The sequence below is a fragment of the Podarcis muralis genome, chromosome 4, assembly GCF_964188315.1.
Source record: "Podarcis muralis chromosome 4, rPodMur119.hap1.1, whole genome shotgun sequence".
Lineage (NCBI taxonomy): Eukaryota > Metazoa > Chordata > Lepidosauria > Squamata > Lacertidae > Podarcis > Podarcis muralis.
In genome coordinates this window covers 53,937,094-53,957,178 of record NC_135658.1, presented here as the reverse complement: position 1 = coordinate 53,957,178, position 20,085 = coordinate 53,937,094, and the positions used below count along the sequence as shown (strand labels likewise).

Below are 20,085 nucleotides of genomic sequence, written 5' to 3'. Positions count from 1 at the left end.
GTCTGCCTGCCCCCTTAGCCCAAACATCCCAGGCGGAGCCATCCTAGCGCTCCCTGTAAGCACCTCTCTTCTCGCCCGCCCGGCCACTGTCTAGCTTGTTTTCAGCCTCTGGGAGCCCAGTGAAGGCGCCCCTCCTAGCCCAGGGCAAGCAGAGAGCCTGGGGCGAGTAGTTTCCTCTCTGGAAAGGCTTCCTTGGGTACGAGAGGCCTGCAGGTGGTTTTCCCACTTGGCATTCGCCACCCAAACGCGCTCATTGGAAGGCAGGCGTCTCCCTCCCTTCCTCACACTTTATTTCACCCCAAGGCTTCACATTTACTTGCAAGTAAATCTAATCGAACCAAATGCGCGCAATACTTGGATCGGGTTGGCGGCCGCCTCTCTCAGCAACGCTTCCTGGGAGGACAGACCTTCGGAAGTGTGCTGGGCACTTCTGAATCGACCCCCCAAAAAACCTTTCATCTTTATGATCAGGACCCGATCCATTGGTTCTTGGCGGCGGATCGCCTTCATTGATGAAGGCGCAGAGGGGGTAGGGTGAAAGAGGAATCCGGAGTGAATCCGGAGCGAATGCCACGCTTGTCAATTTTATGCCTCCCTCCCCAAATTTGCTTGACCCGTCTGAATTTGCTTGGCCTCGAATCGCTGCCCACAGCCCTCCATAACCCATTCTCGTTTAAGTTTGGTCTGGAATAATTGTTGCACCCCCGACCTTAATAAATGGCCCTTGCCCCCGAGTCCCTCATTTTTTGTGCCATTGGTTTTCATTGATTCTACTTCCAAGAGATCTTGCTTATTTCGATTAATTCTTTTCCTAATTTAGCTACACTACTAAATTTACGTGGCCGTGGTAGCCAAATAGTGAGGAAAGTAGTCTGCCTTGTATTCCCCCATCCTAACGTCCCGCAAGCTGTTCCTGTTCAAGGGGAACTCAGAGAAAGCGAAGTTCTGCTTCAGGCTGGCTTCCGCAGCCTCCCGCCCTCCTTTTTTCTGGCTAAGCTTCACTTTTCTCACTTCCCTGCAGGCTGACAGCAGCCAGTACGTGCTTTTCTCTCCCTTCGAATTCCAGCAGAGCTTTTAAATAGCCACGATATTAAATCCGATTACCTGCCCGGGTCTCTTAAGTAGCAGCCAAGGAGGATGAGAAAGATCTGTTCACACTGGTTCAGTTTCTTCCTTATTAGTTCCCAAACGTGTTATTCTCTAACCAGCTTCAGTTTTGAGAACTTTTGGGGCTTCAAGCCCTTGTTCTTTCTTTCTTTCTTTCTTTCTTTCTTTCTTTCTTTCTTTCTTTCTTTCTTTCTTTCTGGAAAACATAATCATAATCATAATAATAATAAATCAATAAAAGTAACAACAACAACGTCATATTACAGAAAGGATTCCATCACGCAATGCAAATGTGTGTGATTTAAGAAGAGAGAGTAAATAAATGTTTCTTGTTCAGGATTTTCCCTGCCCCAGAACACACACACCTTTGCAAGCAAGGGAACTTTGTCTTATATTATCAATAAATATGTAACCCTTTGTAACAAACTGTTGCAGTCCTATGCATATTTTCCTATTCAGAAGTAAATCCCACTGTATTCAAGTCCTTCAACATATGCACACATAGAGCTTTGCAACCTAAAACAACCAAAATCAGTGTTTTTTTAAAAACCAGAAAATACTTGGGATGTGGTGGGTGAAGTGGGATTAAACCAGACTCCTGCATATAAAACTGCTGAGATGGGCAGACTGTTAACAGTTCCCTTTTCCAGCTTCCCATCCTGCATACACTACTATTGGTGGGGTTTTTTTATTATTATTCTGTCCCTCAAAAGAAAAGAAAAACCACCAATCCATAACTGAATAAATTCTTGGGAAGAACACCACAGACTGGATTTTGCTAGATTTTGCTTATATAATCTCCTCCTTGTAAGTATAACTATTTCCCACAACCGAGGAGTGTTGTTATTTAAATAATTTTGGGAATAATTATTATTTCTTTACATGTTCCCACAAGAGCTTGCCTTTCAGCATTCTGACGCAGCAGATCAACAGTCCACTTCTTGTAGAAGAGTCCTAGTAAAGTTAAGGACTTAACTAGTTCTGCTATTTAAAACAAACCATCCATGGACTTTCTGTTATTTACTACAGCAGATGGTAACTGCATACTTGCACACCACAAAGGCCAAAATCTACCAAATGAGAATACCTGGAATTACATCCCAGTCTTAACTGTGCTTACATGGAAGTAAACACTATTGTTTCCAGTGACACTTACCGGTACATCCAAGCAAGTATGGGAATATTGCCACATGGGAGACTGTGATCCTAAGTATGTTTGTCTGGAAATAAGCCTCAGCTGGGTTCAGTATGACTTTCATGTAACTAAAGCTGTTGAAATAAGTCACTGTGAACTCTGTGGGACTTACTCCTGAGTAAAAATATTTAGGATAGCAGTTTAATCTCTGTTCACTGGTTTGTCCTTAAGTCTTAACTCTTGCATTGCACCTTTACAACACTTAAAAAAAAAGAGAAAAGACAGAGCATTGAACTTCATCAGGGCTAATCTAAATAGTCGGATTTAATTGATCCATAGATTAGGTTGCTTTGCCCTAATCCCTTTGGAAACCTAGGATTTTCTGTCAAATTTAAGATGATGGCTGATATCTGACAAATGATAGAGAAGACTCATTTGATGGGTCAGCACGGGGTATGGCTAATGTTGGCTTTTGCCTGTATAAATTAAGTGAAAAAGAAAGATGATAAACTATCTGTTCCTAATGTTTAATAAATTGTAATAGAAAAGTACAATGGAGGATAAGATAATAATCTCATTCTTACTTAAAATATCCCCCCCCCCCCCAATTAGTGGGATAAAGCAGTAAGATTTAGTTGTGCTGCAACTTTGAATTGTCTGTATTCCTTCTAGCTCATGTAGAACATATTTTTATAAGCTGAACAGTCAAGCAGAAACACACGCACAGCTAGCTATCTCCAGTCAACAAGTTCTTACTTATCTGTTTAGTCTGTTTTATAATGTAAATGTTTGTGTTCTGTGCCTCTTTTACAGCTTTACTTGCCAGTCCCTTTCTCCTGGGCCCAGATATTTTTCTTTAGCGTCTTCCCAGAGTTTCTGGCATTATGTTGTAAACACAGAGAGTTGAAAATATACTTTTTCTGTGGAGTTTTTTATTATTATTTTAAAAATGACCAAAGTTATTTAAAAAAACAACAACCAAAAGAAACACACCCACTAGTATGCATATCTAGAAAGACATGCATAGGATTAAATAATATTTTCAAATTGTGTTCCAATACACACTATAGTTTATTGACTTAGTAAAGCTATAATTCAGTTTGTCGCTGGGGAAAAAATAAGGTATTGCACCTTAAGTAGTATTGCTAGAATGTCTAATTGTTGTTAACATCTTACAGTATTTTGACTAGGAAAAAATAATAATCAGTGTATAAGGGTACAATCCTAGCATTATTATTCTTATTCTTATTATGGGAAGAAATCTCACTGGGGGGGAATTGATCTTATTCTGAGGGATGTCTCACTGTGTTCAGTAACTGTTCCTAGGAATACAGCTTTATATCACAATTACAACCATGTTTATTCAGAAATAGGTTCAAATTGTTTCAGTAGCATTAGCCCTAATAAGTAATAATTCCTCACAAGACTGCAACCTTAAGCTAAAACATTTTTTCTTGGGGAGCCCAATTCATACTTTGTCATTTGTCCTTGTCCTTCCTGCTAGAAGTTTCTAGAACAAGGGTGGGGGACTTGTGGCCCTCCAGATGTTGCTGGACTCTCCGTTCCCATTATCACTGACCTTTGGTGGTGATGGCTGAAGCTGATGGAAGTTTGGATCCAGCAACGCCTGGACAGCCATAAGTTTCCCCACCCTCTTCTAGAAGCTTCAGAAGAAAAGGCCAACAACTTCTCACATAGGTGCCCAGCAAAGTCTGAGGGGCAGTTGTCCTATTCTGGGACAATTAACTTAGGAGAGAGAGAGAGAGAGAGTACCCTATGAGACCAAAGAGATGAGGAAGAAACAGGGCCTTATAGAGAGAGAAGCAGGAAAAAGGATGCTATTTTTGAGTTCAGGAGTTGCACTATTTGCACTAAAATCATAAAAGGTCACCATGCCCCAGTTTGCTGCCTGCCTTATTTCTCACTCAAACTTTTTGCCTGGTTCCTGCTTAGCCTCAGATGATTAGAAAAGAAAAACAGGAGCAGGTGAATGTAAAAAAAAGTGAATTGACTGTTGCATTTCATTGAAAGGACTAGGGCTGCTGAGGAAGGGTGGGTAGAGGGAAGTAGAATGCCCACTCTAAGCAGAAATTTCAACACCGGGCAGTTTCAGCAGAAGTGAAAAGAATGGTGTTTTTTTAAGAAGTTGCCGCTTACTTGGAAGACAGGGGCCAAAACTCAAGTGGGGAGTGCAAAAGGAGACTTTTGCTCTGGGTCAGGTAGAGGGCTTCCGGCCTCCTGATTCTAAGCATGTTGTGTGGAAGGAAGTGCTGCTGGTTCACACTAGATTGCCATGGAGTACGCAAATAGATCTGTAGTACAAGCTTCATCTACAACCACCAGCCTGAATTTAGAGGTTGTTGCTAGCTTACATTTAGTCACTGCTTCAGCACAGCACTCCAAAATGCCACACTGCACTAATGCAACCACCCTTTTTTCAGTTTTATTGAAACCAATGGCATTTACTTCCAAAAAAATGTGTTTGAGATTCAGGTTTTGATTTCTTTATTGTGCCCGGTTAAATAGGGTGCTGTGTTTTAGCACCCTATTTACCAAAGAAATGTTATATATATTCAGCTGCTTGGATATGAACTAAGCTAGCCACTATTAGGTCCCACTGAAATCTATGGGGAAAGCTAGTCATGGCTAACTTAATTCTGATTGATTTTCAGTTGGACTTTAGTGCAACTAACTTAGGTTTCAATCCTAACATTATGTACCTGAGTGTAAGTTTCATACTTCTAAGCGCTTAAGATTGTTAAACTTGCAAGTCTGTGTTCACCTGTATGCAATCTCCCATCCCTCACCACCCTATTAAAAAAATTAATAATCCTATTTGACTTTTGCTTATAGTTTGCACCTTCAAATTATCAATAAGAAACTAATGGTACTTCCATTTTATTCTTTTAGGTGGTGGCCTTAGGAGATGTCCCTGATGGGACTCTGGTCACAGTGATGGCTGGAAATGATGAAAACTACTCTGCAGAACTCAGAAATGCTACTGCTGCCATGAAGAATCAAGTCGCAAGATTTAATGACCTAAGATTTGTGGGCAGAAGTGGAAGAGGTATGATATCATTATCACTATTATTTCATTACACTAAAATTAAGTTGTGTCTTGGCAGAAAGCTCTATGCACAGAATCTTTTGTTGCAGTTTTCAGACTGCTTTCTTTTGCAATAATCCCTTTTGCTTTCAATATAATTATATCGGAGTAAGCAGTTTCAGGATTACCGCAATTGAGGCCAACCAAAGTCCATATTGGTGGTATTGTGGTAAATGATTGCAGGATGTAGATCACTACCTTGTTTTTATGATGCATTTGTGCAACAAACATTACAGGCTGAATTGTGTATTGTTATCAGATGGTTTAGATCTGCCTTCAGAGCTATGGTACCATGATTTGTATCTGCTCAGTACGTATTTAGCCAGTAGTGTCGATGTAGAGCTCTGTATATCTCAGAAGTAGTGTTAGAAATCCCATGTGAGCAGTTTTCTCATTAATTTCAGTAGAAAAGGGGACTGCAACAAACAGATCCTCAGTGAATGGCTGAAGCCAGTGTATAATGAAATTTTAATTACTGAAATGAAAACATTGCTAATTATAAAGTTTGGTGACTGCAGAGTAGAGTCAGCTTGTTGTAGTTTGCTATTGTTATATATATTGGCAGTGGTGGTTTTCTGCAGAGAGTATTTTTCCTTCCTCCCCCCCCCCTTCCTTAATGGTTCCATTTAATGGGTCTCTACAAGAAATAAGTATGCATTTGGTTTGTTACTTTAGCTTTAGCAACGCAGTTCATGATAGTGAGGTTAGGAATACAAAGAATGATAAATAGGCACCCACATATGTTGACATGGAAGTAAGATATGTTGATGTCAATGAGACATGTTTCTAACTAATTATCTGATTTGTGAGACTGCTAAAAATGCACCATCTATATCATGGTTTAAACACACACACACGCGCACACACACATATCTGTGTGACTAGGTTCAACTATTTCTTTTTATGCATTTGCATGGATATTGATACAGCCAGAAGAAACTCCCATAACTCTGGCAGATGGAAAAATGTTATTGCTATCATTGGAGGCGCTGCCAGCAATATCTGTGATTGCAAGAACTAAGCATTGTAGTGCTTTTCACATACTCACCTTACAGAGGATTCTCTCCATGTGGTGGAGAAGCTGACGGACATCGCATCCAATGTCTATATATGGCAACATGTTATTTGAGTGCTCCATGCATAGACCAATGTGTATATCAATTTGACTTATACAACCCCTCCTTTTCTGAGAAGTAAAGATCTCATAAAATCAGACAGTTGGATCACATATTCCTTTATATGCAGGATGATAATGTTACACCCTTGCTCCCCGCTCTGCGGAGAGCATTCTAAGCTTGTTGAATACATGAATTGGTCTTATCTCTATATGAGCACATACCTGAGGAAGGCTGGGGCTGCTCACATAGCCTTTGCTATGAATTGGCTCCTAGTCACAAATATAATTCAGGAAAATTGCGTAGCTGGGTTGATTCTTGCTCCTTACTAATGTGCTGATTTTATCAGGACTGGGATTGGTCCCTTGATTTGTGCATATAGCAGACTTGATTTCATTTTCTATGGAAACTAGCTTTTGATTTTTGATTATTTAATTTCTATACTGCTTAATATGTTAAAAATATGTCTAAGCCACGTACAAACAAACTTAAAGCAACAGCAGGCAAATGAAACAAAACATTACAAAAATACAGAGTTACATATGAAAATGTTCTAGTTACAGGTAGCCATGTTGGTCTGCCATAGTCGAAACAAAATAAAAAAATTCCTTCCAGTAGCAGACTAAAGCAGTACTATTACTTCTCTTGATCTAGACACTATACTTCTGTTGAGGCAGCTTAGAATAACATTAGCTTTTTTGCTGCTGCATCACACTGTTGACTCATGTTAAGCTTGTGGTCCACTAAGACACCTGGATCTTTTTCACATGTACTGCTAGTAAGCCAGGTGTCCATCTTATATTGGTGCAGCTGGTTTTTCTGGTGACTTCTGTTTCAGTGTATCTGAAGAAGTGTGCATGCACACGAAAGCTCATACCAATAACAAACTTAGTCGGTCTCTAAGGTGCTACTGGAAGGAATTTTTTTATTATATTAAAATGTTACATTGATACAAAGTTACTAATATACATTAATCAGTATCAATTAGTTTTCCTTCTGACACACTCTCCTCCTCAGCCTTCTGGTTCTCACCCAGGGTCCAAACAAACTCTCAGCTCACGCACAAAAATCTCACAACAAGAAAAGTTCCTGCAAACATTGGACATCACCCTAGTCTCTCTCACTAGACATGCCTTCTATGGGCAGGCCCAAAGTGTATGGCACTTCCTCAGGTTGTCCACAGCTGTGTCCCATTCAGCTGCACTCTGCACCCTCAGTTCCAGGTACAGCAGGTTTGTTGAGTTTCCCAGGGGTCCAGAGGATGTGAAAAGGGGGCCCCTCCACTCACAGCTCTTTCTTCACCCACTATCCTCTCCTTCTTCAGCTGCTTTTTTAAAAAAGACCTCTGCCACTCACACACATACATGCTTCAGTTTTCTTTTCTGAAATGTGGTTGCTGCTTTTTAGCCTAATATGCAAAACTAGATGGTTTCTAAACCTGCCTGAGTTGCTTCTGTGAAGAAGATAATTGCTGGGGGAGAAATACCTGCAGTTGGAATTGTAGCTTGGTGATGCTAACGAATGATAATAATAGGGTAAAGCAGAGAAAATTATATCCATTTACTGAAAACATGAGTGATGCTGTAATGTATAAAAGGATCAGTCATTAAACATGTTCAGTTGTTATATGCAAGGCTGCACCTTTTCAGTAAATGGAATTCTCATTATGATTCAGAGTGTTTAGAAAACATTTTGAAGATTTAAACGTAAAGCTGGTGAAGTGTTTGAGAAGCTAATAAAAACAGGCCTGCACTTTGGTAGTTGGCACCGTGCATAGAGCCAGAAATCAGAGTCTATGCAGTTCCTAAGGCCAGAATAAGAAAGTGAAGGAAGGAGCAGGAGCTGATCAGAAGAAAATTATACGCCATTTATTTTACTAATTCTACTCAGTCATTTGTAACACCGATCACTTATGTATAGGAGTTGATATGCAAATAAAGATTGACTGTCAGAATAAGTTTAAGGAAGTGATAATCTTTGGCAGGTTGCATGCTAACTATTCAGGTCTAAAGTTTTGGTTCCTATGGGCAATACCAATTTTGAATGAGTGACTAATATATGCTTTTGTTTATTCATACAACCCTGAACTGTTTCCTAAAGGTGTGGCTGTTTGCACTGGTTTCTGGCATTCTTTTATTGCATTGGCTTAAAGTGTGAGGACTAAGGCAGTTTGCGTCAAAGGTCATGAAATGCAGACAGGGAAATGAACTTCTGTTAGAGCTGTGTGATGTTTCTCTGTGCATGAAGCTAGCTGCTCGGAAGCAGTACTGTAATGTGAATAAACAATATGCAAAACAGGATGCAAAGGATGACTGAAAATTAGGTATGTGCATATGGTTTGTAACTGAAATTAACTAAAATAACTGGTGTAGAACTAGGGCTGCATCATATATTCTCTGCTTTTGATTTGAGGCAAGAACAAGTGGAAATTTCATCTGTAAAATACTTAGGCAGTGTGACTATTCCCTATTGTTCAGTCGTGGTCAGCAGCTTTATTTCTCTTGGCTGTTGCTTCTTTCTCCTCCAGGATTACATTGGTGATTCCACTCAGTCAGGGATCCTGAATAGTGAATGTGATAATGTCACAATGCTAGGTACCCAATCAGATTTTCCTACATGGTGATGCCATTGAGACAACTGAGGGCAATTTACAAGAATAAGCAACCATCCCTCCCTACTTGCAAGGAGTGCTGAAAAATCATCAGCAAAAGAGGAATTTTTTTACTGCCAAAAATGTTAATGGGAAACAGTAAGTTGCATTGGCTCAGCTGTACGTGTAGCTGTCCAGAACAGTTTTAAGCAATGAAATGACAATGCAAGTTCATACCTATTTTTCACTGTTGTGCAGAATTATTGGTAGTCTAATATTCCGCACGAGAGGGTAAATCACAATACCCAACCACCATAACAATTAGACCTGCACCCACCTGATCTGAATAAGTCTGTAGACTTCAGTGACACTTGAATAAGACCAGGAAAATGGGAAATAGACTAATTGCTGGGTCAGTCTTTTTACTCATTACTATATTTCACATTGGCAGTTTGAAGAACTTCTTTATATACATACACATTTCATTTACTTGAGAGACTTGCGAGACAGAGGGAATTTTAACTGATTTCATGCTGTATCCCTAATGCACACCTCTTAGAAACTGCTTATAAATTATAAAAACAAAGAACGCAATGTCTATTGCAAGTATTCAGTCATATCTAACACTACACTTTAATCACTTCAGTTGCAGTTTTGAAGCAGTTGGTTTTTACTGCTACAGTATTGCTAAACATAGTAAAATCCCCATTATTTCAATCAACTCAACCTCATTATTTCAATCAATCAACTCATAGTGGCTGGGGAAACCCAACCAGATGGGTGGGGTATTATTAATAATAATAATAATAATAATAATAATAATAATACCTCTTGTTTTTCTTGTCCAATGTGCTTCATTGTCTACAGAAGTCTACTTCACTCCATTTGCCTGAATTTTAACATACTGCGTACAGGATTGCCCCCTAATGTTATGGAAGCTTAGACTCACTAAAGTCAAAACTGGATACAGGATTATAGGTGTAATGTTCTGGATCTGGATGCCCACCACATGTTTTGGAAATATTAGCTGTTGCTGTGCAGTATTCCATTCATTATTCTGTATTTTAAAAGTGACTTTACTCTCCTCATGCTAAGCTCAAAAGATGAGAATAGATCCTTATAAACAAATAGAATTGTATTTGACAGTTTTGGCTTGATTTCCAATACAAAACACTTCTGCTTAGGAATTAGCAATTTTTTCCTTGCGCCAGCCCATTACTGATAAAACCTGCCTTTCTAGCCTGTACTACTGGCACCAGAGTCCCAGAACACCTGGAAGGAGGTGCCACTGATTTCAAGGTTTGCACATATTTCCATATCATTTGCAAACTGATTTTTTTCTGAAAGTGAGTAATACGGAAATGAGCAGTAAACTTGCACTATATCCCAGTATAGTGCTGGAAATAGCTCAGGAAAGCCTGGGGGGGCATGGAGAGGGGTGCACTAGGTAGAGGAATTACTGAAAATATAGTGTCCTGCCTTGTGCAAGCAGAAGCACACCTGCTAATACAAAGCCACCACTGGATACAACTCTTTGCATATGTGTGTGTTTTATATGTCTTCACATAAGGGCCGGCTCAAATCATTTCACTGCTTGAGGCAAAAAGCAAGATCCTGCCCTGCCCCCACCTCACTCATTCCATGTACTGAAGTTTACTTGACTTCAGCACTGGCAATGGGATAGCATCCTCCTTTGCACCTGAGGGCAGCAGGCTCTGATTCTCCAACAGAGGGGAATTGCCAAGGGTGATGCCAGTGCTACCCACAGTATCTGCCATCTGAGGCAATTGCCTCACTCTGCTTAAGGATGGGACTGGTCATGCTGTTGGCTATTTCTCTTAATTTCACCAGGAGCAAATAAGGCCATGACTAATCTCTAGTCCTTTGTTTTGTTTCTCCCTGAAAGCATAGTGGGAAAGGAAGTGGATAGATGCCGTTGTGGAGTTAATGAGAGAAAGGCATGTAATAAATAAGCACTTTGTAGAAACACATCTGTATCCATTTATATTAAAAATAGATTTGCAAATTACAGAACCCTGCCAATTATTTTGCAAGAAAAAAGGTTGCTGTGTAGGGTTTCCCATTCTGTCAAATGGAGTGGAGGAAAAGTCTGTACCACTAGTTCCATGGAACTACTTTATATAAATGTGCTTGAGTAAAACATGCATAACCATGGTTCTAGATGGGCACATCACCAGAGCTTGTTGGTTGTTGCTTAAGATTTGGCTGAAGTGGGAATTTAAAATTTCCACAATCTGTTTATTGCCAAAACATCTTGGTCTGTTTCCAGAATCTGGCTGCTTTTCCTGTGTCATGCTGGCAAAAATTTGCTTAGGCTTTTCATCTTAGTTTTTGTCTTTCTGCATTCCAGTACGTTCAAAACCAAATATACCACTTTTTAAAAAATGTTGTAGCACCATGAAAGAAACTAGTTTGATTGATTTTGGATTGCCACTATTGTTTTTACAGCACTAGCAAAGTATACGATACTTTATACAACCTAAGAAGATTGATAATAAGGTATCACCTCAGAAATTAGTTACACATGTGTAAAAGCTTCTCCCCACATGTATTGGATTGGATGCATTGGATACACAAATGATTTCAGAATCCCTCAAGAAGAAAAAATCAAAAGACAACTATAATAAAAGGCTGCAGCATTGGGATACATTAGCAAACTATGAAAGCAGCTAGGGATGTTTATTATTGTTATTGTTATTTATTTAATTTCTATACCGCCTTATACCCAAAGGTCTCAAGGCGGTTCACATAAAATATAAAATACATAAAATCAAAACAAAACCAGCAACCCAATTTAAAAAACCCCAAAGAGGCAGCATTTTTAAACAGGGTATAGGACGTAGAGCAAGTCAGGCAAAGACCTGGTTGAAAAGGAATGTTTTTACCTGGCGCCTAAAAGTGTATAATGAAGGCGCCAGGTGAACTTCCCTGGGGAGAGTATTCCACAGATGGGGAGCCACTGCAGAGAAGGCCTGTTCTCGTGTTTTATTTTATATCTCACCTCAGAGCCTTTTAAAATAAGTGGGCCAGTATAGTGTAGTGGTTAGAGTATCAGACTAGGACCTGAGAGACCGATAAACCTCTTAAAATGTTCCAAAAACATGCCCTGTCTCGCTGAAGGCTGAAGGTACTAAACGCAATGGTTCCTCAACCTCATCCCTCCAGATGTTTTTGGTCTACAACTTCCATGATCCCTAGCTAGTAGGACCAGTGGTCAGGGATGATGGGAACTGTAGTCTCAAAACATCTGGAGGGCTGAGGTTGAGGAAGCCTGGTTTAAATCTTAAGATGAGAAAGTTCACAGAAAGTTGAGAAAGTTCACAGAAGAAAATCTCCGTCCCCCATCAACTGTAGACACCTCTGTTCTGTAAGAAGATGGGGGGGGGGAGGTAATGGGACCCTTCTGAACAATTTATTTACATGCCCTAGGAAGATCATCATTATCATGTGGGGAGGAAGTGTACAATTGGCTGCTATGGGAGGGGAGAATTGCCCCAAACTGGGCAGACCTCCACTCAAGTTTAGGATGATTTTCCCTTCCCTTCTCACATTTTGCAGAGTGGGATGCTTTTTAGGGGGCTTCAGGGCCAGGGGGGATGTGGAACTTTTTTCACTTCAAGGTAACTCATCTTAAGATAAAGGGACGCAGGTGGCACTGTGGTCTAAACCACTGAGTGTCTTGGGCTTGCTGATCAGACGGTTGGCAATTTGAATCCGTGCGATGGCGTGACCTCCCGTTCCTCTGTTCCAGCTTCTGCCCACCTAGCAGTTCAAAAGCATACCAGTGCAAGCAGATAAATATGTGCTGCTGCGATGGTAAACAGTGTTTCCATGTGCTCTGACACTTGTCATGGTCCTCCATGCGCCAGTAGTGATTTAGTCATGCTGGCCACATGACCCAGAAAGCTGTCTGTGGACAAACACTGGTTTACTTGGCCTGAAACGTGAGATGAGTGCCGCAACCCCATAGTCGCCTTTGACTGGACTTAACCATTCAGGGGTCCTTTACATTTACCATTAGAAATCACCTAGAGTTGCATATTTTACAGCCTTTGCTTTTCTTGAGATTTTGAAGGGAGGGAGTTCCACAAATGTTGATTTATTCATTTTGCAAAAGCTTTGTACCACTAAACATCAAAATACCCAAGCTGGGGGAGGAGGATAAAAACAACACAACCCCTTCAGGATTCAGCAGAGCGGGAAGACCTATAGAAAAAAACCTCCATAGTAAGACCTTGAAATCTGGAATCATCTCTCTAGAAGTACATTTATCCACCCTCATTGTTGTTCTTCATATGTCAGTTGAAGACATTTTTATTTATCCAGACTTCTACAGTTTTATAATGGGGGATTTACTAGCAGCTGTATGTGAATCAGTGCTTTTTTTAATTAGTTAATATATCGTTTTACTGTTGTTGTCTTTTACCGCGCTTATATATATATATTGCTCTGAGATCCTTTGAAGGATGAGTGATTTCTAAATATAATAAATAAATAATACAAACAATAGAAAAGCCATAAAAGCACAACAAAACAGATTTCAGACATAGTCAAAATGCTGGTTGTGGACAAATTAACAACAGTGCTAAGCTAGAGAAGCCCAAGTGAAGGAGAAGGTTTTCAGCAGTAGCCAAAAGTCTGCAATAGTAGGAGCCTGACATATTTCAAAAGGGAAGGCATTCAAAACAAAAAACAAAGGAAAACCCAATGCTGTAATTTTATTGTCACTGAAGGGAAGCAATTGCACCTGAACTTTCCCTTATCTATTTCCGGAGACTAGCTATGTTAGTCTCCTGCAGCAAAATGAACAAAACATCCTGAGTTGCTAACCAGTTTTTATCATGGCATGAACTTTAGGGGATTAGAGTATCTAAGGTGGTCTTAAATACTAAGCAGTTCGGACCAGGATGGCAATGGGCAGCTTGAATTAACTCTGTAGTGTTGCATTCAGATTGTCTGCTAATTTGTGGTAGAAATTCCTTTAGGGATGCCTCAGGTAACCAGCTCGCCACAGTATTACTTTGATTCTCAAATCGTTTTCATTTGCAAATCTAGAAACAGGAAAGTATGATAAAACTTGTCTAGCTGTATCGGCAACCACTTTCTGCTGCAAAGTAAGAGAAGAGCTGGTCAGATTTGTGAGTGCCTTTAAAGGGTAAAATGGGAGGCAAAACACTGGCAGATGAGCAGCCAGCACTAGGAGACACTGAACATCTAAAAGCAATGAGACTAACCATCTGTTTTCTGGCACGGCTCCTTTGCCTTTAGTAACTGCATAAGATTTGTGACACAAAAAAGAGCTCAAAATTACTTTTGTTGCCGCTTCTTCTAACTTGCCACCCTGTTGTTCAGTTCAGCCGCCTACTGTGACAGCATACTCCTGTACGTGTCTATTGGGACGTAAATCCACTGGGCTCAATGGCACTTGCTGCCACGTATGTGGGTAGTAGAGGATTGCAGCTTTGGAGAATGACCAGATTAAAAAACAATTAATGGCACAGTCAGACTAGAGGATGGTCTTTTTCTCTGTGCTAACTCTTGTAGATTCTTAGACTGTGGGGGAAGATATATTTATAAAACAGTACAAACATAGCTGGCATAAAAAGACAACTTGAATGTAATGCCAACATTTTTTGGTATGAATTGCTGATTGTCTAAGGGGCTATATGATACATTCCAATTAGAATATTTGAATTGAAAACATGATGTGGTTTGTGTGCCTCTTGCCAGCTCACAAGCATTCTGTTATTTAAATCTGATCCACAAAGATGAACCTTCAACTAAAAAGCATCAGCAAGGAGAAAAATAATAGGAGACGATTAGATTTCTTTATGGCATTTTACAAAAATGATCTGTGTATGTCTCAAATGCAATAATATAAGCAGTGTCTCTTACCGTAACTCCTTACTTTGAATACATTTGAACCTCTTTAAACAGGTATTTTTTAAATTTTTGTGTATGTGATTGTATGATATTATTTAAAAGGCTGTACAGCGTTCAAGTGTCAGCATCTATATAATTATTTTTTCCTTTGACAGTCCAGTATGTCAGAGCTATTGTGGGTGCGTGCAACCATTTTTCTCTAAAATGTAAATACAAGGGTTATAGCTACAAGTCAAGATTTATTTCAGTATTCCTACCACATGAATTCTCTTAATAAGGCACATTTTGTGACCTTAGTCTTCAGAACTGCTGGCTGCAACTGTGCGAATCTTAATCATGAAATGGTTTTGGGAAAGTTATTTTTTCTTCTTTGGAGCTTCCTGTCTCTGGGCATATGAGAGTGGTAAACAAATATTGCGCCAAATGTTGAGCCACTGCCCTAATTCTAATAACAATAAATCTCCTTGTTTTTGGTTGTGCTGAGCGATGCTTGCACATTTTGTTTTCACTGAGGCTTATGAGGATGAGTCGGTGCGCTATCTTGCAGCTGTTTTTGTATTTTACGTTATCACAGAAGCGTAGCTCAGCTTAGCAGGCTCTGTTTATGGCAGCCCAGGTTACCTCCCTGACTCAGTAGCTGACATATTCAGCTTGAGCAATGCTGGCTGCCAGCTCCTTTTGATTTGAGTTTTGATCCACATTTTGGTAAAGTCATCTTTTAGCACCAATCTGCCTAGGAAAAACAAATGCTGACCTGCAGTTAAAAATAGGGCCATTATGATTTTTTAAAAAGAAGAATTAGTATTTTGATAGGGTAGGATAACATGCAACCTTTTAGTTAAGCATCTTGTACTTCTTTGCAAAGACCTGGGTTCATTTGCAATCAGTTGAACAGTTTTTGTTTTAAGGAAAAGAAGGAGAACCATGTAATTCAGCAACAGCAACTATCTGCTGATGAAGTACTTTAAAAATATATATATAGCAAGGTATCATTAACATTTTGCTCATTTTAAGGAAAATAAAATTGTGTTATGTTCAAGCAGGAGAGTTATTTCAGACTTTTAATGTGAAACAAAGCTAGATTTTTCTTTGGGTTTTTATGTATTGTCTTCATCGTTTGCTCCGTGACTATGAAACCCATAGTGATAAGTGCCTCTAACCTTGTTGTGTGACAGAGTTTGAAAGCCAGTCTCAGTAGCTGGCCATGGAACCCACAGTCAGAACAGGCCACAAGATTCCAAAGGTCCAGAGGCAGAAAGGGCCTGCAAAGCACACATTTAGACTTGTACAATTAAAGGAGATTTATCACCATCAGTGGCAAACTTTGGGGTCTCAAATTTCAGCAGGGTGCAACACCCAAATTCAGCGCCCCCAGCCACTCACACTCCATTCTAAATAACAATTGTGCCCCCCAGGCTCTGTGCCCAGTGCGGCCAAACCAGACACATTCTCCTAAATCCACCTCTGTTACCATCACCCTAGCACAACAAATCCACTTTTTAAAAATGGACCTTTTGCAGTTAGAAAAGATACACCTTCTCAGAGTATCTTCTTCTTCATAGATGCTTCAAAACAAAGAAAACAGGTATTCAAAGTTCACCTTCTGGAGAATATATTTTGCATGACAACTATTAACTGTTGAGCTAGTTCTCGTCTGAAAGGATAAACACAGTATAAATGACTGGAGACTTGAAGATCACTTTAAGTTCTGGAGAAGCGAACAGGCCTCTTGATGTGAAATCCAGTGTCCGGCTGGAAATAAGGAAGTTAAACTGGTACTAGCACTCTCTGCATGGAAATAGTAACTCCTCTGTAAGTTAATCTTTCCATCTTCTTGTCAGACATTAATATCATGCAAATATGTCTGAATCATTCTCATGCCTTCCACCCTTCAATAATATTTTCACAGTAGGCATTACACAGTAACAATAAAGCTGCATAATCCTTTTGTATGGCTATTGTGCTCTTGAGGTGTAGTAGGGCACCCAACAGCATTACATTCCTCCTGTGCTGTAATTAGTGTCTCCACCCATGCTTATAAGAATTTTATTATCACTGTCTTATAGAAGCAGCTCCACTTGTAGTCAGAGGCTGCTCTGCTTCTCCATTAAGAGCTGGTTTTATTTAAAAGCATCAACTAATCCTTAAAAGCATGAGGCTTTTAGCCAAAGATGCTATTCCTAAAATAATTCTTTTATATGGGATGTTGTTTATTAAAGTTGGCAGTCTTTCCCCCCTCTCTTCTGGTTTTCACCATCCTTCTTAACCCTCTCTCATATTTGCCATACACATGCCTTTGCACAGCACACAGGGGTCTCTGCAGGTGAAAGGTCTGTCTATTTATTTATTTATTTATTTATTTATTTATTTATTTATTTATTTTCGTTTATGCCTTTCATCAACCCTAGATATCTAAAGTTAGGTAAAAGTAGCCTTATATCTTATCATGTTTAGTATTGCATTGTAAGCAGTGGTGCCATCTACTAGAGTGATAGTTAATGCTTCAATGCAGCCTTTATGAATTCCACCTCTCCACCATGATTCTGGACTACAGACCTTGGTCATATTAATTGTGGATGTACAAGAGAACAAACAGAAGCTCTTAAAAAAACCCCACAGCTACACTGAGCTTCCTTTCATGTAAGGAAAGCTGAGAAGACATTCAATGACAGAAGGCTTCTTTTCCTCTAAGGGCCAGAGTTAGGAAGAAATGGAGACATGCTCATAATATTCTTCTCTGTGGAAAGCAGAAATCCTACAAAGAAAAGAGGGCCGCAGTTTATCATGATGTGGAAAATCATGATGTGGAAAACCCCACATAGTCCTTTCAGTTGCAACCAAGAAGCAGCGTCTCACTTGCACTGTGCTTGCTGTCGCATTTCTAGCATGCAAATCTAGGAAGAGTCACCTTCCTACATTGCAGGACCTGTCCTACTCTTGAAAGCAGGAGTTGAGATTGCCCTAGGTTTTGGCCTGAAGTTTCAGGCTTTTAGCCTTCAGGGGAATAAGTACATTTCCATGTTGGGTGAGAGTATCAAGTACCGGTAGATAAGCTTCCCCTTGCCACTATCCTGCCCGTTTGACTTTTGCTCTGCTCAGCCACCCCTTTTCCATAAAGCTCCATCAGGAGGTACCCAGGCATTGTCAAGATCTTCCCAAGCCAGTTTCCGTCTTCTGTTCCCCTTCCTACATCACTGACCTAAACACCTGTTCTACCAGGTCCCTCTCTGCCAGGCACTACTCTAGTTCCCAGATTTTGCCCCCCAGTATTTTCAGGATCTGAGTCTCTGGGGATGAGTGGCATTAACAATAATTGTGAGGAAGTATGGTCAGATGAAAAGGGACGTGGATGGCGCTATGAGTTAAACCACAGAGCCTAGGACTTGCTAATCAGAAGGTCGGTGGTTCAAATCCCCGCAACAGGGTGAGCTCCCATTGCTCGATCCCAGCTCCTGCCAACCTAGCAGTTCGAAAGCACGTCAAAATGCAAGTACTGTAGATAAATAGGTATTGTTCCGGCAGGAAGGTAAACGACGTTTCCGTGTGCTGCTCTGGTTCGCCAGAAGCAGCTTAGTCATGCTGGCCACATGACCCGGAAGCTGTACGCCGGCTCCCTCAGCCAATAAGGGAGATGAGCGCCGCAACCCCAGAGTCAGTCACGACTGGACCTAATGGTCAGGGGTCCCTTTACCTTTATGGTCAGATGAATAAGACTTCAGTAAAAGAATGGGAAGGTGTTGATCTTGAAAGTCACTTTAAATTGACAGTGCACACAGATCTTACATCTTCTGTTGTCACAGTTTAGTACACCAGCATGCTCGCCACTCACAGGATATACCAAACTGTGTTTTTACTGTGCTACCTATTTGTTTTTTATGCATGAATAGCATGAAATAAAGAACTACATATATGTTGACAGAGCAGTATTTTAAAAGTTCATGACTTACCAAGTTCCTTAAATGATCAGGGAAGCTTCCCTATAGAAGTTGCTGCTGCCTACATTCTGTGAATGACTGGCAAGAGAGAGAGAGAGAGAGAGAGAGAGAGCGCAGCTTTGGGGTCTTTTGGAGCAGTGATCAAGGAGGATAGTATCACCCAGCTGGTATGGTGATTCTGAGAAGTGAAACAACCCTGGTACAGAAACGAAACTGTACCCGAAACACACACTAATGAGAAAGTAACCAAATGAAAAATGTGTGTTTTTTAATTTAAAACATGCACTTTAATCATCAAAAAGTCATATCCTGGGTCTATAGACTGAGTGCACATTACACACTGGTCACAGAATAACTGCAAAGCAGACAAAACTGTCATCGATTTTTAGCATCGATAATTGCATACTTCCTCAGATTATTACCTAACAATGATTTAAATAGGTCACACTAAATGAGGTAAGGGCTATTGTGATAACCACAATATGAAAGAAACACATAAACTTTAATATTGTAGATATGATACATTTTCAGGCACATGGAAGGGTTTTCTTCTTTCCAACAAAATTACTCACATAAGCAAGAATTAGTCTTGCCATTGCTTCTTCCAATTTCTTTTTAAAAAACATTCAAAATTAAATTTTGGGGACTGTTTTGTAGTGATACTCTAATTGCTTCAACTACGTAGAGCAGAGGTGGAGAACCTGTGGCCCTCCATATGTTGCTGGACTACAATTCCCATCATCCCTGGCCATTGGCCAAGTTGGCTAGGGCTTAATGGGAGTTAGAGCCAGGGAACACTTGAAGGGTCAGAGGTTTCCCATCTCTAGTCTAGACATTTCATTCTTGAAGCAACAGTCTACCTAAATTATCAAGTCTTGCTTTTTTTAAAAAAAAATCATTTTCCAATACAGAGGATTAATATAGATAAGACAGATGTCTTATGGAGCTATAAAATCGAGCATGCAAAACAGAGGAATTACACAATCAGCAAAGACTTTTACTTCATAGCTGGAGAACTGGTGGGTGTATGGCTAGAGAAATGTGGAAGTACAGACTGCAAATATGTAATGCTGCAGGGAACAAAAAGTACATGGAAGGATGGGAGCCTGCAGCAAAGTTGCAGACTAACTAATGATGATTGCAGAGACTGAGTCAGATGAGGCACAGATCATTCATAATTTTACCAGACAATG

At 40.1% G+C, this 20,085-nt stretch overlaps 1 protein-coding gene across 3 annotated transcripts in view; it reads left to right on the top strand.

The window, feature by feature from the left end:
- The window catches only part of RUNX1 (RUNX family transcription factor 1), a 175,194-nt gene that overhangs the window by 93,618 nt on the left and 61,491 nt on the right, over nucleotides 1-20,085 (top strand). For all 3 annotated transcript variants that reach the window (XM_028727126.2, XM_028727125.2, XM_077927327.1), the window contains one exon: nucleotides 5,153-5,309. In XM_028727126.2, coding sequence (XP_028582959.1) covers nucleotides 5,153-5,309 — 157 coding nt within the window. The remainder of the gene's footprint in view (nucleotides 1-5,152; nucleotides 5,310-20,085) is intronic.